We start from the raw sequence: 26899 nt of genomic DNA, 5'->3' as shown, positions 1-26899 counted from the left end.
AGCGCGTCACCGCGCCCCACGCCGACGCCCCGCCCCTTCCGCCGTCTCCCCCCCCCGGACTACGTTTCCCGGCGTGCCCCGCGAGGCGGCCCCGAGCAGCATGGCGGCGGCGGCGGCGGCGGTGTCTGGGGTGGCGCGGCGCTGGGCGGGGGCGGCGGCGGGGCTGCGGAGCGGCGTCGGGGGCGCCCGGGCGGCGGGGCGGGGCGGGGGCGGGCAGAGGCCTCCTCCCCCTCCTGGCGGGTGGCGCTGGGCGGCGGCGGGGGCGCTGCTGGGGGGCTGGTGGCTGCTGCGGGGCCGGGGCCAGGGCCAGGGCGGGACGCGGCGGGCCTCCCTCGGGCCGGGCCTCCCTCGGCTGCTGGCCGCCGTGCCCTCGCCGCCGCCGCCCTCGCCCGCTTCGCCCTCGCCGCCCCCGCCGGGCTCCCCGCGCGCCACCTACAACTTCATCGCCGACGTGGTGGAGCGGACGGCGCCGGCGCTGGTCTACATCGAGATCCTGGGCAGGTACTGGGCGCCCGGCGGGAAAGGGGCGGCACCGGGGGGGGGGCAAGACGGGACCCCCCCCCCCGGCACTCGGGCGCTGCCGCGGCGCTGAGTTGTAAGCCGCCTTTTCCCTGGGCAGAGGCTCCAGGCGGCTGCAAAGTTCACCGCTCCAAGCCTCGGGCCAGGAAGCAAGAGTTGATAAGCGGTGAAAAGGGGTAGAATGAAGGAGCCAGGAGGAGGAGAGCAGGGAGATCCCGACCCTAGAAACCTCCCGGGAAGCTTCTCCATTCAGAGCAGTGCATTTCCAAAAGTAGAGGGACAGCAAGCAGGCAGCCAGTCGGCTTCTCTAGGGAAGGAGTGCCAAGTGGTCTGGCAGCAGCCACCACCCAGAAGACCCTGTCCTGCTTACGTTTTCCCATGGGGGCACCTGGTTGGCCACTGTGAGAACAGGAGGCTCCTCTAGGTGGCCCACTGGCTCTGCTGGAGTCCTTGACATGTGCCTGGCTGTGTGTCCCCCTCGCCTGGTCCCCATGTCCCTGAGTCCCTCCTTCCTCCCACAGGCACCCGTTTTCTGGCCGGGAGGTGCCCATCTCCAACGGCTCCGGCTTTGTGGTGTCTGCGGATGGGCTGATAGTCACCAACGCCCACGTGGTGGCCAACCGGAAGCGGGTGCGGGTGCGCCTGGCCAGCGGGGAGCTCTATGACGCCGTAGTGAGGCAGGTGGACCAGGTGGCCGACATTGCCACTATCAAGATCAATGCCAAGGTGAGTGCACTGGGGCAGCGGGTGATTTGCAGCAGTGCCCCTTGGCTCTGTGAGCTGGGCAGGGAGGGGGCAGCCTGTTGGAAAGTTGAGATTGGTGGGCCAGTTCCTGGTTGGGCGTGGGCATGCAGGGCAACCAGCTTCAGGGGCCATCTAAGCTGCCCCACACCACCTCCTCCCCCCTCCCAAGCTGGGCTGACGAGAGAGGAGTCCAGATGAGGCCTGAAGGAGAGCTCAGCATGGGGGGGGGGGCTCTCCCATGCTGTGTCCTGGTACTGACACCTGTCTCTTTCCTCCTCCTCCCTCCCCAGCGCCCGCTGCCCACGCTGCCCCTGGGCCGCTCCTCTGATGTACGCCAGGGGGAGTTTGTGGTGGCCATGGGCAGCCCCTTCGCCCTGCAGAACACCATCACCTCAGGCATCGTCAGCTCTGCCCAGCGAGGGGGCCGGGAGCTGGGCTTGGCAGCTTCGGACATGGAGTACATCCAGACGGACGCAGCTATTGACGTAAGGCCTGCTGGGCGTGAGAGCCGGGAGGGGGGCAACGGGGGGGGGGCTTTTTGTTGGCCTGTCCCCTGAGTGGCGCAGGTGCTGCCTCTGCCATGCGGGAGGGGCCTGGGTGATTCCTGTCCCTTGTGGCGAGGGTGGGGGCGCCCAAAGGGACCAGGGGCAGCTCTGGGTCACTCCAAGTGACTTCCTCTTCGGTGTTCTGCTCTGCAGTTTGGGAACTCCGGGGGACCCCTGCTCAACTTGGTAAGCCCCCCGTCCTCTGCATATTTCCTGGGAATGGGGGCTTCTGCTTGCACAGGGGGGGTCTTTGCTCGTTGACTGGTCGGGGAACAGACCCTTCATTTCCCAGGTGCCACAGGGGGCTTGCCTCCTAAGAGCCTGCTGCTGCTGCTTCTGGATCAAGCCGGGGGGGGGGGGGGATTTGGTCCCACATCCTGTTCTCACAGTGGCTGACCAGACGCCGCCAAGGGAGGACCAGGAGCAACTCTGTTCTCCTGCAGTTTCCAGCAAGTGGCATTCAGAAGCAGGGCTGTCTGGGGGGGGGGGGCAGAGCCCGGCCAGCCTCCTCCTCCACGCAGTCTCATTCTCCTTTAAAGCCATTTAGGCTGGCGGCCACCCCTGTCTCCTGTGGGAGGGAGTTCCAGTGTTTAACTATGCATTGCGTAAAAAGGGACTTCCTTCTATCAGTCCCGAATCGCCCAGTGTTCATCTTTGCTGGATGGCTAGGAGTGTTAGGAGGGTGGGAGGAAAGCTTTTCTCTCCCCCCCCCCAAATCTAACCTGAAGTGGCTGCCCTGGGGCTCCTCTCCCTGCCTCCTAGGACGGCGAGGTGATTGGGGTGAACACCATGAAGGTGACCCCCGGGATCTCCTTCGCCATCCCCTCCGACCGACTGAGAGCCTTCCTGGAGCAGGAGGAGAAGCGCAAGGGTGAGGATCTGCCCCCCTTCCATGGGTGCTGAGCCTGCCAGGGGAGAGAGGTGGGGTTGGTCTCTACATCCCTACAACCCAGGGATGTTCCTCCTAGCACCCTTGAGTCTTTCTTAGGTTGGGTGGGCTTCCAGCATGGAGGGGGCCCCAGAGTCTCCTTCCCCCCAGGGTCAATGGCAGCCTCTCCTCCCCCCCTCCAGATTCCTGGTTTGGCAGCACAGACGGCAAGAGGCGCTACATCGGGGTGATGATGCTGACCTTGACGCCCAGGTAGGGGCTCAGCGCCAGATCCTTCCAGGCCCAAGGGGGGCGGCAGTGCAGGTCCCCCCGTCTTGGGCTGGTTGCTTCCAGAGTGGGGCCTGGTTCCCCCTAAGCTGCTGGGGAGAGGGTCTTCTCGGCTGCCCCCAGAAAACCAGCGCCCCACTTCCTTGGGTGTCTGCATAGAGCCTTCCCTCCCCTAACCTTGTGGCTCCCTCTCCCTCCCCAGTATCCTGTCTGAGTTGAAGATAAGGGATCCTGCCTTCCCTGATGTCTCCTACGGGGTCCTCATCCACAAGGTCATCATTGGCTCTCCGGCACATCAGTAAGTGCGACGCCCACCTGTCCACCTGATGGGGGTTGGACTAGATGAGCCCTGGGGTCCCTCCCAACCCTAGAATTCCAGGCTCTGGGTTCCCAGTTCCCCGTGGCCGGAGGGCAGAGCAAGGAGTGTGGCCCCTGGCCTGTCTCTCTGCCCTCACCCCCGTGCTTTGCTCTCACCGCAGGGCGGGGCTCAAGGCGGGGGACGTGGTCATGGAGATCAACGGCCAGGCGTCCCGGCGGGCAGAAGACATCTATGAGGCGGTGCGGAGCCAGAAGACGCTCACGCTGCTGGTCCGGCGGGGCTACGAGGTGCTGCTGATGAACATTGTCCCCGAAGTCACAGAGTAGGGGCGGGTGGGGGTTGTGGCCGCTGCGTTTGGGGGTCTGGGCAGGAAGGTGGACTTTGCCTTGAGCGTGGAGAGGACTGATCCTGCCCTCTGTCCCCACAGAAGGAGGGGGCGCAGCGGGTGTCGGGTGGCAGTTCGGTGGGTCTTGCTCCTCTGTGGTTGTGTGATGTCTGACTTGGCAGGAAAGGCCCTTTGGGGGCAGCACTTTCCTTTTTCCCTTTCCCCCTTGGCTGTTGACCTATCCAGGCCCACATTTTGTGGAGGGTCATCCTCCTTTGTCGCAGTGCTGCGCAAATGGGCATCGAAGGCCAGGCCAGCTGCGGGCTGTGGTTTGCCCCTTGCCCAGCTGTTTTAAAAGGGGCCAAGAGGCCAAGCCATGGGGCAAGTGGCCATCCCTCGGGGCAGCAAGGTTGTCCCTTTTGCCATTCCCCCCCCAACTCAGAATCATGGGGCACGAGCCCAGCAGGTCCCAATCCGCAGCCCCTTCTGCTCCCAACTGGTGCTTCAGTGAAGCAGGAATCCTTAAGGAGGGTCTCTTGCCACTGCAAGGCGGCAGCGGGGGGCCTGAGGGGTCCATCTGCAGTGGGTGTCATAAGGGGTGGGGTAAATTAATGGAGACTGGGAGGGCTGGTGGTTGTGCCATCCACAGGGTCCTTGAGGACTAGAAAGTTGCTTTTAAACCCTTCAGAGCTAGCCGCTGCTCAGCCTGACCTGACTTGCTGCAGAGCGAGACGGGGACGGGCTTTGCGGCTCAGTCCTTTCTGCTCCAATAAAGGGTTCTGCCAAGGGGGCAGCAGCTTTGTCTTTATTATGGGATGCTCGAGGGTGTTTAATTTAGCAGCTCTGCAGTGGCTCCTGCTGCCCCCATTTGAGGTGGGGGCTGCACAACTGCTGCCCGGGCGGCTCAAAGGACTGGCACATCTGTTGCCTCGCCCTGGAGGAACGGGGGGCGCTCTTTCTTCCCCCCAAAAAAACAAGGCTTGCATTGAAGGAGGGCGGGCTACTGGAGGTGGGCACAGAAGAGCCGCCCCCCCTGACCAAAGAGACGTGCCACCTCAGCGCTCAGCGATGGCGACACAGATTCCTTTCTGCTCTGCCACTGTCCTTGCTCCCAAGTGGGCTGATTTCTGCCGGGGGTGGTTTGCCTTGGAAGTGGTCTTGCTAGGCCCCAGGAATTTTGGGGGGTGGAGAGGGGGCTGTTTGTTTTTGAGGGGCTCGGCTGCGTCTCACTGGGAGGGGTGGCGAGTCCCTCTGTGCCACCACCAGCTGCCCAGACAGGCCTCTCTTTCACCTCCAGCCGTGGAATTTGTTTCTCTGCAGCCCAGCCAGGAAGGAAAACAGGACACGGAAAGTAAGGGGGGGCGAGGGGGGTTCTTGCAGGAGAATTCGGCCAGGCCGGCCGACTGACCGCAGGGCTCCATTAGGACATTTCTCGCATAGCTCTGAAGTGGCCAAGGGGACGCGGGGTCCCGTGGGGTGGGGTGGGTGTGCTAAATGCCCCTTTTTCTTCTTGCCTGTCTCCATCTGAGACGCCCCACCCAGATTAATAGGGGGAAGTAGAGCAGAGAGAGAAGTTTTTCTCCTACTCTCTCAAAACTGTGGACTTCCAAGAAGCTGGATGTTGGAAGGTTCAGGACGGGTAAAAGGACGTCACACGGTGGAATCTGTGGAACTCCCTCCCGCAGGAGGCAGGATGGCCACCAACTGGAATGGCTTTAAAGAAAGTGACAGATTCATGGAGGAGATTATTACTGATGGCCCTCCTTTGCCACGACGATAAGCTGGCGTCCCTTTGGGCATCCGATTGGCCACTGTGAGAACAGGATGCTGGGCCATTGGCCAGATTCTGCAGAGTCTTGTGATCTCGCGTAATCCTGGCCCTTTGGGGGCTACAGGACCCTTCCCTCCACCACGCTGGGGGGCTGTCTGACCTGGCCCCCTCCCAGGTGCAGCTGGCTCTGGCCAGGCGATGCAAATGCCTTTGGGGGGGGCGTGCAGGGGGGGTTTGGAGCTTTTCCTGCCTTGGAGCTGAGCTGCCCCTTCCTCACACATCAGCTGGGAGGCAAGTTAGACAAAAGACATGAACTTTATATAGGAAACAAGAACTGGCCTCGGAGGGGGGGGCTGTGCAGGGGGGCAGAAGGAGCAGCTCCTGAGCAGGCAGGCAGGAGTGGTGTAGACAGCCTTCCTCCTGACCCCCCCCCCCCCGCAATTTCTCCATCGTGTCAGATGCTCCCATTTGTGGGAAAGAAAACAGCTTTGTGGGGGGGGGGGTGGCCCTGCAGTTCAGTCCCAGCTCCCCTATGGAGGGGGGAGAGAGCAGGGGGTCAGCAGCCTGCTATTCTTATGCCCATTGCCAACTGGCTTCTTTGCACCGTTCAGGGCTGCTCCGCGCCAGGTGAGCCGCTGTCTGTCTGTCTGTCATGGGCTTTCAGGGTTCAGCCCCCCTTCTGTGGGGCAGGCCAGCCGGTGGCGCTTGTGGTCTGGCCTACAAAATCTGGTTATTGAGCTGTCCTGGGTACTGTTCAAAGCGCCTGTTTGCCTCCTCACTGAGAGCATCACCTGCAGCAGAAGGACCAGAGGAGGGCATGAGGAAGAGGAGGGGACCCCCAGCAAGCCCCCCCCAAACCCCTTGGAAAGTACCTATATGGCAGCTGTGCACCCAGATGCGATGGCCGTCATACTTGCAGTTGCACTTCATGGCGTTGTTGGTGAAGTCGCTCTCTGCCACTTCATACCGGGGGTTAATCACCACCTGGAGGAAGGGAGGGAGGCTGAAGGGAGCTCTGTGCCCCACGGGCTGCTGGGAAGAACTGGCACCCATCCTGGGGGGCGGGGAGTGCTCTGAGAGCTGGACGTCAAAGCCCTGAGGAAGGGCTGGAGCGGGGAGCAAGGCAGAAGCTCCACAAGTGCGGCGCCCACTGCCATGCCTGCCCCACTGATTTCAACAGGGCCTGATTTGGTGCCCAGCCTTGGACGGCCTTTTGGACGCTGTTAGGTAAGTGTCTATAGAGTTGCAGCCCCAGGGCTGGATCAGGCCCTATTTACAACAAACTAGGCAGAAAGTGGGGTAGAGAGGGAATCGCTTCCTGCCTCTCATAAGACCAGGCCTGGCAGGGACTCCCTTAACAGAAATGGAGAGTTGGAAGGACCCTGTGTGTGTCTCCTCTGGGAGGGAATTCTGTGACACAATCCCTTGCCCTCCCTGTCCACCACGCTCTCAAGCAGTCCTGTGCCTGGGGGCTCCAGACAAACACACCCTGTTCTGAGACTACCAGCCTTAAAAGTGTCATTGTGCTTCTACTTTCCTGTATTTGCTGCCTGCGTTGAAATGTAAGTAAACATTTTTTGTATGTTTGTCTTACTAAAACGGGTGGTGCCTTTTCTGCAGCAGGTAGAGAGGAAGGTCAGTGAACCTCAAATAAAAGTATAAAAAGGTATAACTGCCTCATTCCTAAAATTCAGGAAGCTGCAAAATGACTTAAGTGTGTTCACTTTGCTAAAAAGGCTTCACAGGCCACTTAGCTCTTCCAGTTCTCCCACACGTGGGATAGGTGGTGTCAGGGGTTCAGGAGCAGAGGCACAGGAGAAGGAGGAAGCGGAGAGCGAAGGGGAACAATCCGAGGGCAGCGTAGGTGAGGATGACAGTGGGGCAAGAGATTCCTTGAGTCTGTTGAGCGAGTCGGAAGATTCCCAGAAGGGGGCACCGATAGCCAGAGCAAGGGGGTTCCCGGGAGGGAGGCACCAGAAGCAAGGGGCCAGCGGTGACTCCCAAAGCAGCAGCTGGAGATCGGGACCAGTTTCCCCACCAGAGCGTAGCGGGGGGGGGGAAGAGTCCCATGTGTCAGGACCGGCTTCCCCTCCAGGGGAAAGAGAGGATGAGTCAAGGCTGACCACGCCCCTATCGCTGAGTGAGGGAACAGAGGGGAAGTCAGATCCAGCTAGCCCCCCCGAAGGGGGAAGCAGTGACAGAAGCAGCGTAACAGTCAGGAGGAAGGTTGCCGGCTGGGCGCGCGCGCCGAGTTCAAATGCACAGGCGCGCGGGACAGCCGGGAGCGAGGATTGGGAGCCAGGTCCTAAAGCACGCCGGAGGCAGGGGGAAGAATCTGGGGACTCTTCAGCATCAGAAGAGTCCAGAAAGGGCAACACCCCGGCGGGCAGACGGACCCAGAGGAGAAAGGAGCAAAGGAAGAGGTGGAGCAAGGCTAGGGTCTTGAACTGGTGTCTGGGGGGAGGAGATTCAGACGGAGCTTCAGCGGTCTAGGGTTGGGACGTAGAGCTGCGCGCCGCGGCTTTGGAATTGAAACTGAACCTTAATAAAGACTTTTGTATATAACAAGAACTGGCGTTGGTCCTCTGTGAGCTGGGACCTTGGGCAGCTCTGACAGGTGGTTTAAATTTTAATCTACAGATTTAATCCTGAATTCATCTCCTACCGAAGGGACTCCCAGGGCCATAGAGTCCAGCCCCTGCAATGCAGGAGCCGCAGCTATAGCATCCCTGACAGTTGCCATTCACACAACCTGCAGAGTTTCCTGCCCCTCCCCTCCCTCTTCTGCTCTCACCTGCAGGATGTAGTTGCCGGCCTTGACGTCGGTGATGTCTATCCACTGGCAGTCAATGTCGTGGCGATAGAGGTCCCAGCAGCCCACCGTGATGCCCTGCTCCCCAAAGTTGGCACATTCATAGCGCTTGCTCACATCTGTCCAAAGAAGGGGAGCGGGGTCAAGTCCTGCCAGGGATAGCAAACTCCTCCCTGACCCCCTGGGGAGCTGCCGCTGCTGCAGCGTAGGCAAACCTGAGCTCATTGGACTCCTTTAGATCCCATTCCTATCTGAGCTTCTGAGCCTCAGAGCAAAGGCAGCCACTGCCCCCCTGCTTCCCCCCCCCCCACGGCCACAAGCACCCTGGTAGCTTCACCCACCCTCGTGGCATTCGGTGTCCTCCAGGCAGAAGCTGGCCTTGTGTCCCTCTGCGACTTTGGTGCCATTGGAAGTCAGGAGGTCATAGTGGGTGAAGACGTCCATGCTGTGGTAGTGCCTGGGGTGAGACATGGCAGTGTTGTGCAGTGGTTAGAGCATTGGACAAGGAGAGACCAGGGTCCATTAAGCTCCCTGGGCAACTAGCCTACCTTGCAGGGTGTTGGGAGTATTTAAATGAAGAGGGCAGAGAGAGAACCATGCCTTCGCCACCTTTAGTTCCTTGGGGGGAAAGGTGGGATATAAACGCAACAGAATAAAAAGAGTGAGAGACCCAGCCCTGAGCCCAGAGGAGAGCGAGGGAGCGAGAGAAAGTGCTCACCCGTGACATTCGTGCCAGACCCAGGAGTGGCGCCCTGCCTTGGGGCGAAAGTCGGCCCGGCCGTTGTTGTGGATCTGCGAGGAGAAGCGCAGGAGGCGGCGGTGGCCGTAGGGCCAGTTGGCATTGCGGGCGCTGCTGGACAGGCAGTTCTCCTCTGCAGCGCAGTAGAGCATGTGCAGAGGGCGGTCCTCAATGTATGCCGTCTCTTGTACCAGGGGGGCATGCAGCAGCAAGTCTGAGGCAGCTGTGAAGAGAGGAGGGGAGGGGGCCGGGCCCAGCAGCTGTGGGGCTAGCCCAAGGCATAGGGCCGGCTGAAGAGCCAGCCTCTGCTGTGGGGCTGGCCCCTCTTCCTCTCAGTGACCCCACACCCGGGGCTTCAGAGCCGGCCCCCAGTGAAGGTGGGAGGGCATGTCTCTCAAAAGAGCCCCTTCCTCCCCTGACCCCCAACGGGCTTCCAGGTGGGCTTGCTCCCAGGAGCAGGCCCAGGGGTCTCTTTCTGCCCCCCAGCAGTCCCTCCCCTGCCTCACTTTCTGAGCAGATGACTCCAGCGGCGAATCGGGTGCCCGTCTTGGGGCAGTTGAGGGTGCTGTGGTGCTGGCAGTGGCTGAGCGCCATCTCGTGCCCGCCACACTTCACTCCACTCAGCACCATCTCCGTCACGTTGCTGGCATCCCAGTACCACGTTTCCTGGGGACAGAGGACAAGAGACAGGGCAGTGGGGCACCTTCGCCCCTCTCTGTGGCCAGCACAAGCAGAGGCACCAAACAGAAGGGTCTCAGAAGGGCCCTCCAAGGGCCATCTAGTCCAGCCCCCTGAAATGCAGGAATTGCAACTAAAGCCTCTGGGACAGAGGGCCACCCAGCCTCTGCTTCCAACCTCCTGAGGGAGTCTGTTGTGCTGGTTCCCCAATCCTGTTCCTGCAGTGTCCAACCAGAGGCCAGAGCACCAGATCCAATGGACTCTCCTGCCTTGTTGGAGCAGAGCAGGGGGCCATCTGCCAGGGCTGCTTCAGCTGCCATACCTGCATTGCAGGGGGTCAGACTAGATGGCCCCTGCCGTCCCCCCCAACTCCACAGTTCTCTTGGCTAGTAGTAGCCCCCCCACCCCTCTTCTTCTACACTGGGCCTCTTCTCCTTCACCCAGCTGCCCTCCCAGGAAACCCCTCCCCCCGACTGCCTCCTTCCCAGCCCCACGGCTGCCCCACACCTACCGTCACGGCATGCATGGCGTAGCCCAGGCCGAGTTGGCGACAGGCCACCATGGCCTCGGTGGTGCTCCAGCCTGTGCTGCACACAGTGCCCCAGCGGCCGGCGTGCTTCACCTCCACGCGCCCCTCAAACGCGGTTCGGCCCCCGGCAATGCGGATCTGTGGGGAAGCCCAGCGATGAGCCAGCAGCTGTCCCTGCCCACCCTGGCTTGCTGCCCCTTCCCACCAGCCACGGCCAGGCAGGCAGTGGCCGCCCTCAGCTTGGTTTGCGGCCAGGGCCGAGTGGGGGGCACGTCATCGTGGCCTCAAGGGTTCCCCAGCCCTGGCCGCAAACCAAGCCCCTCCCCCACAGGTGCACTGGGGGTTGCCAGCCCCAATCTGCATAGGGGGAGTTGTGGGCTGGGAAAAGCCTGCAGGCAGCCTAGTGAAGTTCCCAGTCCTCTGGGAGGAGCTGCTGCTGCTACTTGGGGGGTGGCGAGAGGACAAGGCCCCTCTTCCCTGGGGCCCCCAGTGCTGACCGTGGTTTCGTGGCCCATGTAGGGGACGTTGCAGCGGACGGCCGCGTCCTCAGTGTGCTTGCAGTCCTCCTGCGTGATGTTCTTGTGGGGGCAGCTCCAGAGGGACGTCTCGGTGCCCAGGCAGCGCACCTCATTCAGGTGGATCTGGCCCATTCCTGTGGCAGGAGAGGAAATGCTGGGCCTCTGGGAATGGCCAGCTTAGAGTCCCTTTGGGGGGGGGGCAGTCTATGGGGAAGGTGGTGGTGGGGAGTCAGAGACGGCCTGTGCCCCCTTTCTTCATCCCAAGCCACCACCCACATTTCCTTTGCCAGGCTAGTCTTTTCTGTAGAAGTATACTTGTTTCCAAAGTGAGCACATCTCTGCCTGGTGGGGGCGCATGCAGAGTGGGGGGACCCCCCATGAACATGGTGCGCCAGGCCTTTCTGGCACCTGTGGCAGTCCAGATGGCTGTGGGGGGGTGCAGGGACTGTTGGACTGGGGGGCACCCCGAAGGAGCAGCCCAGCCCCCCCCAGCGGCTCACCTTGGCCCATGCGTGCCCCCATCAGAGCCTCCTTGGCGCTCCCAAAGCCAAGCTCCCGGCACACGACGCTGGCGGATGCCAGGCTCCACCGGTCATCGCAGACGGTGCCCCACTCGCCATTCTTCAGCACCTCGACCCGCCCCTCGCCGGGCTTGGCCCCTCCCTTCAGCCGTACGCGCTGCTGTGGGGAGCAAAGGGCAGTTGAGACGCCCAGGAGGTGGTGCCCTGAGGCTGCCCCACTCCACAGTCCTCAGAGGTAGTGCAGCGCAGTGGTTTGAGAGCTGGGACCTGGGAGAGACTCCACCACCCTGGAGCTCAGGGGCCGATCTTTGGGCAGCTGCCATCTCTCAGCCTGACCTGCCTTCCAGGGTTGTTGCCGGACAAAATGGGAAGAGGTGCCAACTTGCGCTCCATTTGGAGGAAAGGAGGGATGTTTAGGTCATTCCCTCGTACCTACAGGACCGCCTCTCCTGGTATGCTCCACAGAGAAACCTACAGTCTGCAAATAATAACATCCTCAAGGTCCCAGGACTCAGAGAGGTTAGGCTGGCCTCAACTAGAGCCAGGGCCTTCTCGGCTGCGGCTCCAATCTGGTGGAATGCTCTGTCACAAGAGACTAGGGCCCTGCGGGATCTGACATCTTTCCGCAGGGCCTGCAAGACAGAGTTGTTCCACCAGGCCTTTGGTCAGGGCGCAGCCTGACTCCCTCCTCTGGCAACCTGCACAGAATTTTGCTTAATCGGTTGCCATCAATTTGATTTTAATTAATTTTTATAATGAAATATTTTTAGAATGTGTGATTATTTGACTGTTTGATTATTTGATTGTTGTTAGCCGCCCTGAGCCCAGCTTCGGCTGGGGAGGGCAGGATATAAATAAAATTTATTTTATTATTATTATTATTATTATTATTATTATTATTATTATTATTATTATTATCATCATCATCATCATCATCATCATAAACAGCTGCATTCCAGGGGGTTGGACTAGATGACCCTTGGGGGTCCCTTCCAACTCCACAATTCTAGGATTCTGTGAAATAGCTGGCAGGCTGGGCAAGCGCCCCCTGCTCCCTCCTTCCTCGCTCACCTGCCCCGTCTGCTGCCGCTGCCTCTTCTTCTTCTGGGCGTTCCCTGTGGCAAACAGCGGCCCAGGGACGCAGCTGACCACAGCCGGCATCCCCGCCCTGCAGAGGCCCGTGGCGTTGCCCTTGTAGAACTCGAAGGAGCAGAGGGAGAGGTGCACCTCCGTCCCCAGGCAGGCCACCGAGTGCAGGCGGTAGTTGAGCGGCTGCCGCTCCAGGGAGAGCCTGCAGAGAAGAGGAGGGGGGTCAGAGGGCAGGGCTGGCAGGAGCACACAGGTGGGGCACCTGTGGGGCAGGCGTGCATTGTAGCATCTGGCCCCCTTGCACTGTCCCCTGCGCTCCCAGACCAAGCAGGGCCCTCGGCTCCTCTGGACCTGGAATGACAGCTGCAGAAGGGCCTCTGGCTCCTTCCGAGGGCAGCAGCCGGGTGCCAGTCCTGCCCTCAGACTCCCAGGGACTCTCAAGGCCCCATTACCTCTTGGTGCCCCTAAAGTCCTCCCTGCGTCTATGTTTGGGGCGAGACCTGGAGACCGGCCTGGAAGACAGACAGACAAGGTGAGTGACGGAGCCCACCATGCACCCCTCCCTCCCTGGGGCCGGATCCTTGCAAACTCTCTGCTCATTTGCACTGCTCGGGGATGGATCAGGCCGCACTGGCCAGCCCAGGCTTGTCAGAAGCAAGCCTGGCATCCATTCCGCCAGGACTCATGCCAGCAGCCCCAGCCCCAGAGAAGCCATGCAGCCCCACACCGGCAGTCATGCATTGCAGGGGGAGTTCTCTTCCAGCTCTGTAGTTCTATGGCTCAATGTGTCATTTCTGCCTTGGGACACTGAAGAACAGGAGAATGCCCCCCTCCCGCCCTCGCTGGGCATTCAAAGCCTCCCTCTAGCCCACCCCACTGTGCCCCACAGCACCATGCAAAATGCTGTGAGAAACCTCAAAGCTGATTGCAGTCCCCATTTTGTCCCCAGCAGCTGGCACATGTAGGATGGTAGACTGCTTCTGTAAAAGGAGGCTCCATTTAGCCAGGAGGAATCCTAGCCCAGCAGCAGAGGACATGGTGCTTTGAATGCAGAAGAGCCCAGGATACCCCCCCCCAAAAAAAATCTCTCGCACACACTCAAAAGGCTGGGAAAGATCTTTTTTCCACCTGGTGGGACCTTTGGGGAGTCATAACAGAGAGTTCAGGGCAGGATGGGCCAGCGAATGAGGCAGGGCAAACCCACTTCCTCTGGCCTTCAGGAATTTGTCTAATTCCCTTCTAAAGTGGCCCCCATCTGACATGTGGAAGCAGATTCCGTGTTCTGCAATGAAGAGCTGCCTTTTTGCCCACTGGAACTCTCCCAACATTGGATCACTTCCTGAGTCCTGGAATTATGAAAGAGAGAGGACCCCCCACACACACACACACACACAAAAAGAAGCACTTTCTGAGTGCTTTTATAAACCTTCCTCCTGTACCTCCTTCTGCCCTCAGGCTGAGCTGAAGAGCCTCCCAGAATTTGCCCTTTTAGGGAAGACTCAGAGAGGAAACTGATGATGCCACACAGTGGACCCAGGTTACACGGTGCCTGTGTTGCGGTGGGACCTGGGTGCTCAGCGCCCCCCCTTGCAGCCCACCTTTGCTTGCCTGCCTGCAAAGACGCCTCTTTCTTCCCAGCTGAAGGCACACAGAGGTGCCCTCAGCCCAGCAGTGAGTCACCGCTCAGACATCCCTGGACCAGACAGAGCACACACTGCCGCCTTTGTCCAAAGTCCTCCGCGGCCAGACGCCCATTCACATGGCTCAGGTGCTGCCCCACTTTCCTTCCCCCCCCCCCGCCCTGCCCGCTCCTTTCCTCGGAAACATTCCGGCGTCTTCCCGTGCCATTGACAAACCAGCTCCCCGGGCCGAGTCAGGGTGATGGAGACGGGCAAGCATCCATCGCAAGGCCAGAGGGGTTCTCTCCTGTCTGCCTGTCTTGTCTGTCAAATGACCCCCAGGTCCCTTCCAGCTCTATAATGCTATGATTCCAACTCTGCATAGCTGGGGGGGGGCTCCAAAGGGTCCTATCAAGACAAATGCTGCCCCCCCCAACTCTCCATGTTCCTCAGTGCCAGCCCCCGTCCGCACAGCAGAAATGGCTCATCTCCAGGGCAGCCTAAGGCCATGGGACACTCATGCCCCTGGCAAGACAAGAAATGTCACCCGCACCTGGAGACGCCCCAGAGAGAGGTGCTGCCCCACTGAGAGGCAGAGGAGGCAGAAGCAGAGAGCTCAGCCCTCCAGCAGCGCCTCTGAGTCACCGGTGAACCTCCTGCCCTCAAACCTGGAGGGGAAGCATTGCGGAAAGGGGCGCTCGGTTTGGGGAGGAGGTTCACCACCTCCCCTTCTGGATCCACAGCCAGTGAATCCGGACTGAGCAGGACAGCATGGCCCCCTGTCAGGTGGGGGGTAGGGCAGGACTCAGGGGCGGGGGGGCCAGGGTCCGCCTGCTGCACAGAAGCAGGGGCCTCCTGGCTCCGTTACCTCTTCCGGGGGCCTGGCTTCCTCCGGCCCTTGGCAGCTCGCTTGGCCCGCCTGCGGGAGGAAAGTCAACAGCGCCTCTTCAGGAAGACAGGCGAGGGGCCAGGCAGGGGGAGGTGGGGGAGCCCCCAGGGCAACATCTGGCCAAGCTGGTCCCCAATCCTCCCGTTCTCTAGCTGCAAGAGCTGGAGGTGCTTCCGCTGAGCAGCTTCCCACCTCCCACTCAGACACCGTCCCCAAATCTAACCGTCTGAATTCAAAGCAGCTTAGCTGGCAAGACAGGAAGGTCCAAGGCAAGACAGCAACCTCCTTGCAAGGCAAGATAGACATTGCTAGACATGAGCTGTAGGATAGCTCAGCTCCAGGGTGGTGATGTCATTTACAGCAGTCCAAACCTATAAATTTTGGTGCCCAGAACTGGACATGGGACTCCAGGTGGAGGCTGACCACGACAGACTAGAGCAGGACTCTGACTTCCCTTGATCAGGACACTAGACTTCTGTTGGTGCAGCCTAGAATTGCATTAGCTTTTTTTGCTGCTGCATCACACTGTGGACTCATGTCAAGCTTGTGATCGTAGAAGACCCCAAGATCCTTTTCACATGACCTGATGTTAAGTCAGGTGTCCCCCGTTCTATATACCAAGCTGGTTATCCTTGCCTAAGTGTAGAAACTGAAATTTGTCCCTATTAAAATCCATTTTGCCAGTTTTAGCCCAGTTTCCCAATCTGTTAAAGGTCATCTTGAATCCAGATTCTGACTTCTGTGGCATTTGTGACACCTCCCAGTTTGGCGTAATCCTTGACAGGAATTTGCACTCAGGGGGGCAGAGCCTTAAAGGGGTCTTGACACATGGCTATGATGATGACGACAGTATCCAAGACTTAAGTGCAGAGGATGGGGAAGAGCCCAAAGGTCCTCTCCTGATTTCCAACAGATGACCGCAGTGCCTGGAGACAGACAGTGAGGTCATGCTTCTATAGCAGGGACCAGAGGAGGAATGACCACTGGTAGGAGCGCAGAGAGAAGAAATGCCATGGTGCAACTGACCACCTATCTCTGCCCCAGCTGCAACAAAACATGTCTCTCCCCTATCGGTCTCTCCAGTCACAGCTGGAACTCTTCAACAGCCTGGCTTCACGCCCAAAGACACCCTCCTCCATTGTCTCCAGAGACAGACAATGTTAACCAGCAATTTCCCAGCATGTGATCAGTCCATTCCCCCCCCCCCCATGGAGGTCAGTGGCAAGACTGTCCTCCAAGGGTCTGAATGGGGGGGGCATCGGTTCTCCCCCCTCCACGCAGTCACTCACTTGTAGAAATTGCGGTTGACCTTCTTCTCAGCAGGGAAGCCCAGCATCCCACAGATGACGCGGCTGTTGCGGCTGCTCCAGTTCTCATCGCAGATCTGTGCCCAGCTGCCCCGGTGGCGGACTTCCACAATGCCCTCCGCCACGGGCAGGGGCCGCTTGGCGTGGGAGACCACGGGGCGCAGGCGCAGCTCCTCCACCTGGTTCTGCTCTGTCTGGAGGGAGGGAGGGAGGGAGGGAGGGTCAGCCCCAGGCAGAGACCTCTGCCCCAACTGCATGGCCTGGCAGGGGATTGGGTTTCACCCGAGAAAGGATGCTTGAGTTGTGATTCCCACATTGCTGGGGGTTGGGAGAGGGTTGGAGGCTGGAAGGTGGGACCTGTCTGGTGGGAGCCTGTTGGGAAAACAACTTTTAACACCGCCCCCCCCCAAACACACACAGAAAACCAGCAGGGTCTCAAAAGTGGGGGGGGGGAGGAAGAGGGCAGAGACTCTTTTGTTGAGAGGAAGGAGGCGGCTGGGGTGGAACCTCCTGCTGTTGAGAAAAGAATCCATGGACCCAAAATGCAGCCACAGGGGTGTGGGGCCTGCTTAATAGAAAGCAGCATGGCTTTGCTGTGACCAAGTGACGCCAGGCGGCCCCCACTTTCCCCTCGAGTGACGAGTCACAGAACGGAATGCTGTGGGTGTAAAACGCCTCTGGCCTCCTGCCCAGCTGGTGCCCCAGTTCCAGGGGTGACGTCACCCCGCCAGCTGGAGACGGGAGGCTGTCAGGGTGGAGTGAGGAGGAAGCCCTGAGCAGAGGAAGGAAGAGCCAAGGGGGTCTGTGTGGGGTGAGGGGTCTACTGTAGCTTCCCAGGAGGGCCTGGCCAGCTGGGAAATGCTTGCAGGGAAGCCCAAAATTGGGGGTGGGGAAGAGTTCACCCACCTCAAATTTCTCCAGAATATAATATGGCCAAACTGGCAATGGAAAAATGGAAGGAATGTGGCCCCAAACCAGCCCTGCCCAACTCCCAGGGACACCTCAGGCCAGGCTCCCTCTTGCCCCCCACTCCTTCCCCGCTTCCGCAGTGACCCCCTTACACCCCCGGGCTAGATCCCAGACTGTGCTAACAGTGACGTTAAAGCCCCACATAGGAATGCGCCTGGAAAAGTCTGTGTGCTGGAGCCACGAGACATTTTTCCTGGAAAATCACCCTCCAACTGAACATTTGCTCTCCCTTCGTGGAGGAAGCATGTCCCAGCCAGCTGGCCACAGGCAGCAGCAAGAGGAACATCTGGCCAGAGCTGCCTTGCTCTCGCTTGCTGTTTCCTACTCTTTTTCGCCTGCCATAGATGCATAAACGCCCACACCTGGGCAGCCCATGAAGCTGAGGTTGGAAGATTCAGGGTAGCTGACTCCTTCCTCAAGAGGGACTGAGCCCCAAGCAACAGGCCCAGGCACGAAGGCAGGGCAGGCCCAGCTGGGGGCCCTTCTTCCTTCCTTCCACCCCCCCCCGCCCCGCCTGGGCCTCCTCCAGTCTCTTTCAGGGAACATCCTGTGCTCTTCCAAGCCTTCCACTTCTGACTAAGGCAGCCTTGTTGGGACCCACATGCTAGGGAGCAGTTGTCTGCAGCAGGAACGGGGTCCCCCTAGCTCCCACTGCCACTGCTACCACAGGCACAGCAGCCCTGCCAGCCTCCTTCCCCAGCCCCTGCCCCCAAGCAAACGTCCCACCCCCCACCCACCTCAATCACATTGGAGTCCACAAAGCCAGGGATGCGCTCGTCTTTGCAGATGACACCGGCGTCTTCTTCGTGGGAGCAGTCGCTGTTGCCCCAGCCCCTCGACCGGCAGTCCGTGATGCTCTTCTCGCTGCCCCCACAGTTCACATTGTCCAGCCAGATGCGCCCTGCAAAGCCATAGCCAGGAGGAGTCAGGTGGGTGATGGAGAAAGAGAAAGAGAAAGAGAGAAAGAGAGAAGAGAGAGAGAGAGAGAGAGAGAGAGAGAGAGAGAGAGAGAGAGAGAGAGAGAAAGAAAGAAAGAAAGAAAGAAAGAAAGAAAGAAAGAAAGAAAGAAAGAAAGAAAGAAAGAAAAGGAGAGAGCACTCAGCCTGACCTGAGAGCATCTCTAGCCAGAGATTTTTCCTTAGTCAATCTTGGATGCCTGCTCTTTGGGACTGGCTGTGCTTACCCAGCAAAGAGGAGAAATGCTCTCTGCATATGCTTAAATGCACAATCTTTTAGTATTCCTTCACTGGTTCTGCAAGATTGTGGCCTAGAAAGCTGTGGAAAGCGAGGAGCCAGTGTGGTCAAACCAGGAGAGACCAGGGTTCAAGTCTCCATTTGCCCATAAAGCTCACTGGGTGACCATGGCCAGTCCGTGCCTTTCAGCCTTACCCACCTCACAGGGTTGTGCATATTAAATGAGGAGTGGAAGAAGCACGTGGTCCACTGTGAGCTCCTTATTTCAGTGCAATAAACAATTACATAATATTATGCATTTAAACAATCTGTGGCCTTTTAAACTGCACGGTGTGTTTGTTACTATGTTATGTATTTTGTGATTTTTATATTGTGAAGTACCCTGGGATCTTCTAGAAATTTAATAAATTAAAATGTGCAGCCTGGATCAGATCAAGGCTGCAGCTTATGAGTGTCTCCTCTTCTCAAGAATGAAACAGGGCAGGGGCTGCCCCCGCCCCCCGCCCTGCCCCATCCCAGCGCCCCTTGCCCCGGCCCTCCATGCTCACCGATGCCTTTGCCATACTTGGCGCTGTGAGTCCAGCCGGTGGCGGCCACAAAGCCCAAGTGGCGGCAGAGAACGTGGGCGTTGGCCAGAGTGAAGTCGTCGTCGCAAATGGTGCCCCACTCCTGGCCGTAGAAGACCTCAATGCGGCCCTCGTTGTGCTTGCGGGGGTAGCCGGCCAGCCGGAACTGCAGCTTGGGGCCAGCTGGGGTGCTCCGCGCTGGGGGTGCCGCTGGGGTGCTCTGCTGGGCGGCGCCCACCCCCAGCCAGACACCACACAGCAGCCCAAGCACCTCCCACAGGGCAAGACCCATCGTCCTGGCTGCCTGGACCTGGAGGGAAGAGAGGGAGCTTGAGGGGGGAGAACCCCCAGGGCCCAGGCAGGCAGCCTCGCGGTCCTCCACCCGGGAGCACAGAGCAAATCCCCGCGGCCAGGACCAGAGGCGCCGCGCCCCGCTTCTCCTGCTGAACTGGCGCGGATGCTGCTCCCAAGGGGTCGGAACAAGTCCCCCCGCCGCATAAGAAGCCTTTCGTCCGCAGGAGCCCCTTCCGCTGGCCAGGTGGGCGCCACTTGGGGATCGAGTCACCCTGCGGAACTGTCGAGGGGCTTTTAACTTTCGCAAAAAGGGGGGTTGCCGGTGGGCAATCTGAGACGCGCGGAGGGCCCGGAGAAGGAAGGCGGAGGCGGCTTTGGCCCTCCTGGGCCGGGCAGAGAGCCCTTCGGGCGGAGGAGGCAGCCGGGACTTTCAAAAGGAGAAAGTGGTTGCGAGCCGGGAGAGCGAGATGGAGCCTCCACGGGCAGAGGCCGTCTACCTTCTCCCGTCGGGGCCTTCCGAGAGGAACCGCGGCCGCCCGCCCCCGCGAGGAGTCCTGGCCGCCAGTGGCCGGGCGGGGGCGCGTCTGGAGGCCCCCTTCCTCCCGCGTCTCGCTCCCAGCTGCCTCGGGATGCCGCGGATCCCACGCAGCCGCCGACCCCGGAGCTCCCCCGTCCTCCCGGAGCTGGGCAGGGCTGGCCAGCCAGCCAGGCTCGGGGGCGGCCTCTGCCATGGGCGCCTGCTTCGGAGACGGCGTCGCGTCTTCAAAGTTCCCCCTCCCGCTCGCCCAGCTCCATCTCTTCCCGAAGGAGCGGGCGCCTCCGGTGCGCTCCCCGCAAGAGCCGTCCTCGTCGCCCCGCCCGGGGTCCCCGCTGACCTCGGCTGAGCTGCGCCGCCTCCACTGCGTCCCCGCCGCCGCCTCCGAGCCGCGCTGCCCCGCTGTTCAAGGCCAGGCGACTAACGGGCCGCCCCCGGCCGGCCTCTCCTTCACCCCGCCCCCGGCCGGCCTGCTCGCGCTTGGCTCGGGCCGGCGGGGCGGGCGCAGGCAGCAGCCCCCGGGCAGCGGGAGAGGCGCAGGCGCGCCGCCACCGAAGAGCATCGGGGGCTCCGCTTCGGACGGGGCGGGCGCAGCTCCGCGGCGGGACGGACTTACGCGGGGCGGGAGGGAGAAGCCTGGCTGGAAGGTCCCTCCCTACTTAAGGGGGGACGGGGAGCTCCCGGGAGCCGAGAGGGGTCTCGAGCCAGCAGCAACAGCAGGAGGAGGCGCGCAGGGTGATCCTATAGCGGGGACCAATGGCTGGGCCACGGCAGCCTACTTTCCGCCGGAAAACCTCCTTGGAGAGGAAAAGAGGCCCATCTTGCAGTCGAAGGAAGGAGTGGGGTGTGGTCGGGACTCCGCTTCAGACCCCACAAGGGGCGTCTCCTCCAGGGTCTTCGACTAGCTCTGGGCCAGGAGAGGACGCCGGATTAAGCACTGGAACTCCCTGCCTCAGGATGCAGCGATGGCCACCAACTTGGATGACTTTAAAAGAGGATTCGGCAAAGTCATGGAGAGGCCTACTTGGTTTTTTTCTGGTATGCCGTGCATTCCCCTAGAGCATATCCCCCCGTTTTCTTCTTCCCCCACCAACCCACTCCAACCCCAAGAAACCAAAATAAAAAAGGAGTTTTCGGCAGCTTTTAAACTGATTGAGGGATGAAAGCCCCAGAGTAATTCAGTCCTGGAAACATGCCATAGTCCCCCCGATCCAAATGCTCAAGGAGACCTTGACAGGATGAATGAAGTCAAGGAAGCATCCAAAAGCAGAGGCACGGACGCAATGGGCGACTTCCGCTACGCTCACCTAGGCGGGCTGCATGTGGGCACGACAAAGAGGCCGGGTTTCTAGGTACTGTATCCTAATGCGCTGGAACCAAGGATGGCGCAAGCGCCCTCTAGTGGGGAAACAGCAGCCCTGCCCGGCCGCCTGCTACTGATTTCAGAGGACTCTGTAGGAGCAGGGACGTCGCTTGTACTTCTTGAGGCTCAGGTCACCCGAGTGCCGTGGAAACTGGGAAACCCTCCATCAGCTTTGCTGGTGACCCAGCTGCATCCTTATCTGGACAGGGACAGCCTAACTTCCATTGTCTATGCTCTCCCCGTCTCCAAGTTAGATTACTGCAAGGCATTATACTGGGGCTGCCTCTGGAGAGAGTTCGGAAACTTCAGCTGGTGCAGAATTCAGAAGCCAGGTTGCTCACCAGGGCAAGAGGGTTGGAGGACATGACCCTGATCCTGGTGCAACTGCACTGGCTGCCAATGAGTTTCTGGGCCCAATTCAAAGTACTGGTTTTGACCTATTAAAGCCTTAAGCAGCTCAGGATCGCAATACCTCAAGAACCACCTCCTTCAATATGAACGGACTTGGACCCTGAGATCATCTTCTGAGGCCCTTCTTTGTTCCCTTTCAGGCAGGCCTTTAACGATCCTCTCTTAAATGTGGTGGGGACGCGGTTATTGGTTGGTTGGTTTTTGTTCTTGTTTTTATGGCATATTTTGTGTTTTTCTCTTTTATTTTATGTTGTGATTGCCCCCAAATCTAGGGATGAAGTGTGGTATACAAACAAACAAAATAAAATAAAAATTCCATACTCCAGATGCCTCTCAGCTGAGAGGCCCCGGGGTTCAGCAGAAGCCCCCTCCCATGCCAGCCCCCTTCAGCCATGCAGCTGCTGCAGGAGCTCTGCCCGCCTCCTCTGGGCTCCAAGGGCAGGAGAGGCTTCGGCCCCGCCCTGCTGGGATCCTAAGCTGGATGCCAGTCCTCCTTGAGGGCCCAGGTCAGGCCATTGTCTGGGCTGGGAGGGTCCAGTGGTCAAGCAAGCGCAGGTCATTCCCCGGCGGCATTTGTGTTCCCTCCTCTAAAGCATCCATGATGGAATGGAAAGGGAGCAAGAGCCCTGTGGCTGCTGCTGAATCACCCCAAAGGGGACCCCGCCGCTCGTCCAGCCTCCTGGCTACCCCCCCCCCCATTGCCAGCCAGATGCCCATCCTGGGAAACCCGCCCGCGAGTCCAGAGTGTAACAGACCCCCCTCCTCTCCTGCGGCTTCCCCGCCCGGGCCGACTCCGCATTGCGACCGAGAAGCTCTTCGGGGGTCCAGGACAGACCTGCAGCGCGGGGCTCCTCCCGCCCACGGACACGCGCTCCCACCCGAGACCTACGAGCTCCGGAGTCACGAAGCAAAAGTTTCGACGACGTTTCTGACGTCGCAGCCAACCCCCCCCCCCGGGACTTGCCACCACGCTTCAAAATACAAACGCGCTTCTTTCTTCTTTTTTTGCGTAGGTTGGGGATTAAAGCGGACTGTTTTCTCAAACTTCTTTTGGTCCCGTCGAAGTTTTGATGTTTCTGGTCTGGTAACGTCCCAAACGCAGAGGTAAACTTTGGATCACGAACCCAGTTCGCTTCGAAGCTTCCCTTGGCGGTGGCCTCGTCGTCCGGGATGAGGCCCCCGAGCAGAGAAAGGGCCCCCGGGCGGCCGTCCTTCGAGGCTGCTTCCGGCCAGAGGGCGGCCCGAGCGCGGCCGCCTGCCCCCTCCGGCCCGCCCCTTGCCGGCCGGGCTGAGCCAGGCGAGCGCCCCCATCCCTGGCCTGGGGGCGGAGCCGCCCCTCCCCGCCCGGCGGCTTCCGCTCCGTCGGCGAAGCCCCTCCCCGCGCCGAGAGGCGGCGGCGGCGGCGCTGACAGATCCGGAGCGGCTGGGCTGCCCGCGGCGACTCTTCCGGATGGACCCGCCGGTCAAGGCCGGGCCGCTCCTGCTCCAGCAGCCGTCGGGGCTGCGCATCGGCGCCAAGGTAAGGGCGTCCTGCCGCGGCCGGGGCCGCTCGGCGGGGGTTGCTCCGAGCGCCACCCGCCCGCCCGCCGGCGCTTCCGGGATGGGGCGCTGCCGGCAGCGCGGTCTCTGCGCGGGCGGCCGAGGGGCGACTCTCCTGGACCCGGCGCCAACCCCGCGAGCCCCTCGGCGCGGCCCCGCCCTGTCCGCGCCGCCCCTTCGGGATGGGGGCCCCGTGGGCTGCTCTGCCTCGACGAAACGCCCCGGCCCCCTCCCTGCCCGAGGCCCATCCGGGACCCGCTCCAGCGCTGCTTGGGGCACCTCCCGCCCCGTCGAAGCCAGAGGAGCCGCGCGCCGAGGAAGCGGCGGCGGCGGCAGCGTTCATTCCTGCCGCGCGGGCGCCCTGTCTCGCCCTCCGGGGCCGCCCGTCCAGCTTCCAACTCTGGGTCCGGTCCCGGCGACGGGCTCTGCTCTCTTCTCAGGGCTTCCCGGCCCTTTCCACAAACGTGCGCCAGACGAGCGCCCCGCCCCAGCGCCCCGGGGTGCTAATAGGGGTACCTGGTTTGGCCCAGACGGGGTGGGGCGTCGTGGCCGCTGCAGGGAGCAGAACTGGACCAGGCCGGATTGACCACTCTCCTTGAACCCTGACTTGGAGGCACCTGTTGGGCCTCTCATATGCCAGCTGAAGGCAGCGAGGGGAGAGCAGACCCTTCCCTGGTTACATGCAAATTCCCTGCTTGCAGAAAGGCAGGCTCCAAGTGCCCCGACTGTGTGTCCCTGCGGCTCCTCTGGCCCCATTTCCCCTCTGCCTCTCCTTGCAGCGATGGAAGAAGAGCTGGTTTGTGCTCTACCCGGCCAGCCCGCATGGTGTGGCGCGCCTGGAGTTCTTCGACGGCAAGGAGGGTCCTGTGCCGGCGGAGCGAGTGGGCACCAGGCGCCTGGACAAGAAGATTGTGCGCCTGGCGGACTGCGTCAGCGTGGCCCCCGCCCCAGACGGCAGCCCCAAGGAGGGCCTTTCCGCCTTCCGCCTGGAGACCAGCGAGCGCAGCTACCTCTTTGCCGCCGAGCCCCAGGAGGCGGCCGACTGGATGGCCAGGCTCTGCGAGGCAGCCTTTCTGGTGAGCCCACCCTGGGGTGGCGGGGGGGGGGTCTCAGCGCCTTGCAGGGAGAGGCCCTTGCCTGAAACCCTGCTCAGCTGCTGCTGCCAGCCAGTGTAGACAATACTGTGCTGGCTCTGCATAAGGCAGCTCCCGATGTTCCAGGGACGGAAGAGGGCTGGTCAGCCTTGGCTGGTGGGAAGAGCCCCCCACTTCACTCCTTGGCCCCCCCGGCCGTGCTCAGGGGCGGCAGGGGTGCTGTGCATGCCGGGGATGCCCTGGACGCCCCCTGCAGCAGAAGAGCTGCCATTCCTGGGAAGGGCTGGGGGTGTCTGCTGATGTTCTTCTCTCCCGGCAGGGCAACCCTGGCAAAGCAGCACAGCCTGCAGCCGACTGCGCTGGGGGGCGACCCCTGGAGATGGCCATGAACGCCATTTATTACTCCCGAGAGGAAGGTAGGAGGCGCTCAGGAGCAGAGCTGGCTCCACCCTGTCCCCATCAGACTTTCAGCCCGCCCCCCCCCCGTAGTTTGGGTGGTGGGGCAGAGGGAGTTCCATAGGAAGTCACAGCTGCTGCAGGACAGAATTGCATGCTGGGAGTCCCTCATTTTGGAAAACGCAGCTTGGCCTGGGAGGATTCTGTCTGCCAGGCTGGATTCTGGGTGACGGCTGCTGGGCGGGGGCCTGCCCCCTTGAGGGTCCCTGGGGGTCTCCTGCTCTGACTCTCCCCCTTGGCCACAGTCAGCGAGTTCTGGGTGACGGTGCAGAAGACGGAGGCTGCTGAGCGCTGCAAGCTGCAGGGGGTCTACGTGCTCAAGGCGTCCGGCGAGGGCCTCATCCTTGGGGACCCCCACTCCAACCAGCCCCTCTTCACCTGGCCCTACCGCCTGCTCCGCAGATATGGCCGGGACAAGGTGGGTCCAGGAGGAGGGGTGCATGTGGGAGGGAGAGGCAGGTAGGCGGGGGGGGGGAGGTTGAATTCCTGGGGGCAGGGACAGGGATCATGGAAGCCCAGGGGGTGATTTAGTTGAGATTCCTGCATTGCACGGGGGTTGGACTAGATGCCCCTCAGGGGCCCTTTCAATTCTGCAACTCTGTGCACAGGAGGAGCTGCTCTTGCTGCCTGTCTGCCAAAGAGCTGCCCTGGGAGAGCTGGTGATGGGGGCTGGGCTCCCTCAGTGGTTGAGGAGGTGCCCAGCTGGCGCTGGGTGAGGCAGTGGGGAGAAGCCCCCAGCCTTCTGTGCTGCCCAAGGGCTTTACGACCAACTCAGAAGCTCTCTTGCTGGCCCTGTGGGATTCTGGTTGGCAGGGCTTGTGCTCAGAGTGGGCAGAGCAGGGGCGGGGGAGGTTCCTGTGCCCCTCCAAGGGTGCCTCTTGGCCCCGGGGCTCCTTTGCGGCCCCTGACTGTGCCCGCTCTCTGCCCCGCAGGTGATGTTCTCCTTTGAAGCCGGCCGGCGCTGTGAGTCTGGGCCAGGCAACTTCACCTTTGAGACCAAGCAGGGCAACGAGATCTTCCACGTGGTGGAGGCGGCCATTCAGGCCCAGAAGGCACAGGTGGTTGAGCATCGCCACAGCACCTGCTCCCTGGACGCCGAGGTGGGCCAGCTCCCGGGCGCCCTGGCCAGCTCGCTCAGCCTGGAGGGGGAGAGCCTGGTGCCCGCTCTGGCCCCCGAGAGACCCGGCCTGCGCCCGGCCCTGGCTGCCAAGCTCAGTGCTGCCACTGCTGCGGAGGAAGAGGAGGTGGTGGCCCCCGCCAAGGGGCTGGGCCTGCGGGACCCTCTGGCCAAGTGGCCCAGCACTCCCCCCCGCTCCCCACTCCCTGAGGTGCCAGGACACGCACTGCCCCCCGAGGACGTGGGCAATGTCTACTCCGAGCCTCTGGACGCGCTCAGGGCCCCTCGCCCCCGGCCGGACGCCCTCTATGCGGAACCCGTGGACAGCCGGCGCGAGGGGGGCAAGGAGCGTTGCCCTCCCCAGAGCAAACTGCTGTATGAGGAGGTGGGGCCTGGCCAGGAGAAGCACTGCGGCAAGGTGCACATCTACAACGAGCCGGAGGGGCGGGCCCAGTGGCCAGCGCCCACCCCCACTGCCATCTACGACGAGGCCCGCCTCCCCTGCGAGGCCTGGCGGACGCAGGGCATGGAGAGCCCGGCTGGCTACGAGCTGCCCTGCCTGCTGGGGACGGGGGAATATTCAGTGCCGGCCTTCCCCCCAAAGCAAGGCCTCTCCAAGCCCCCCAAGCCCTGCCCTGCCCCCAAGCCCCCCCGCACCCACAAGAAGCCCCCCCAGCCTGGAGCCCCCAGGCCGGCCCCCGGCAACAGCAACAACAACAACAGTGGCCGCGGGGGGGAGGAGCCCCTCTACAGCAAGGTGGTGAAGCTGCCCCTGGCCAGCCCCGGTCGCTCAGGGGGGGGCAGTCGGGAGGAGCAGTCGGTGGACGAGAGCCGGCCGGCCTCCGTCTACGAAGACCTGGGGGAGATCTGATGGGGAAGTCGGGGGGGCAGGGGAACCCCTTGGGTCCCTGCAGGATCCATCTTGGGCAATATTTTTCTAGAGATGTCTATTTTCATATTAAAGCATTTTGTTTCAGTGGAGCTGAATGCACTGGGGGGGGGCTGAGTGCCCCAGGGGGCAACGGGTGGGTGTGGGGCTGAGCAAAGCAGGTTTTTGGAGCTGCTTTGGGAGGCTGCAGTTTGGAGCAGGCCAGGAGAGGGGACGCTGAGCCCTGCCTTCTGCTCCTGCCAACCGTCGGGGTGGGTTCCCCCCCATCTCCCCCTGGTCCTAAGGGCCCCTCCAATGTGGGGTGTCCTGCTTCAGAGCACTGGACTATCTCCTTCAACTGGGGGGGGGGGTCTGCCCCACTTTCATTTTTGATGGGTGAAGGGAGATACTGC

At 61.4% G+C, this 26899-nt stretch overlaps 3 protein-coding genes across 6 annotated transcripts; 2 read left to right on the top strand and 1 right to left on the bottom strand.

Moving 5' to 3' along the window:
- Window positions 1-100: 100 nt before the first annotated feature.
- On the top strand, window positions 101-4398 carry HTRA2 (HtrA serine peptidase 2; the record flags this gene model as incomplete). The annotated part of the gene is made up of 9 exons (XM_081924239.1): window positions 101-175; window positions 305-501; window positions 1041-1245; window positions 1554-1748; window positions 1962-1994; window positions 2571-2679; window positions 2880-2949; window positions 3167-3262; window positions 3444-4398. 9 exons carry the CDS (start codon window positions 101-103, stop codon window positions 3607-3609), a joined length of 1146 nt encoding a protein of 381 aa, XP_081780365.1. The 3' UTR covers window positions 3610-4398.
- A 1277-nt stretch (window positions 4399-5675) lies between these two features.
- LOXL3 (lysyl oxidase like 3) lies at window positions 5676-20116 on the bottom strand. 4 transcript variants are annotated; one of them, XM_081926312.1, is made up of 16 exons: window positions 19601-19849; window positions 18792-19119; window positions 17787-17950; window positions 16063-16274; window positions 14753-14803; window positions 12718-12777; window positions 12248-12467; window positions 11156-11336; window positions 10635-10789; window positions 10120-10275; window positions 9437-9596; window positions 8910-9153; window positions 8533-8648; window positions 8174-8310; window positions 6252-6363; window positions 5676-6170 (listed from the first exon to the last, which is right to left on the bottom strand). In XM_081926312.1, the coding sequence occupies exons 1-16, from the start codon at window positions 19832-19834 to the stop codon at window positions 6097-6099; spliced, it is 2604 nt and encodes an 867-aa protein (XP_081782438.1). In that variant the 5' UTR covers window positions 19835-19849; the 3' UTR covers window positions 5676-6096. The 4 variants fall into 4 exon arrangements, with proteins under 4 accessions (XP_081782438.1, XP_081782437.1, XP_081782435.1 ...); XM_081926311.1 differs by lacking the exons at window positions 14753-14803; window positions 19601-19849 and adding an exon at window positions 19979-20116; XM_081926309.1 differs by lacking the exon at window positions 14753-14803.
- Window positions 20117-22793: 2677 nt separating this feature from the next.
- DOK1 (docking protein 1) lies at window positions 22794-26594 on the top strand. The gene is made up of 5 exons (XM_081924262.1): window positions 22794-22931; window positions 23731-24027; window positions 24365-24461; window positions 24747-24919; window positions 25434-26594. Exons 1-5 carry the CDS (start codon window positions 22863-22865, stop codon window positions 26487-26489), a joined length of 1692 nt encoding a protein of 563 aa, XP_081780388.1. The 5' UTR covers window positions 22794-22862; the 3' UTR covers window positions 26490-26594.
- The last annotated feature ends 305 nt before the right edge of the window (window positions 26595-26899 follow it).

The sequence above is a fragment of the Podarcis melisellensis genome, assembly GCF_964234715.1.
Source record: "Podarcis melisellensis genome assembly, chromosome: 9".
Taxonomy (NCBI): Eukaryota; Metazoa; Chordata; class Lepidosauria; order Squamata; family Lacertidae; genus Podarcis; species Podarcis melisellensis.
The sequence above is the reverse complement of the archived record's forward strand: the minus strand, read 5'-3'. Positions and strand labels throughout refer to the sequence as shown.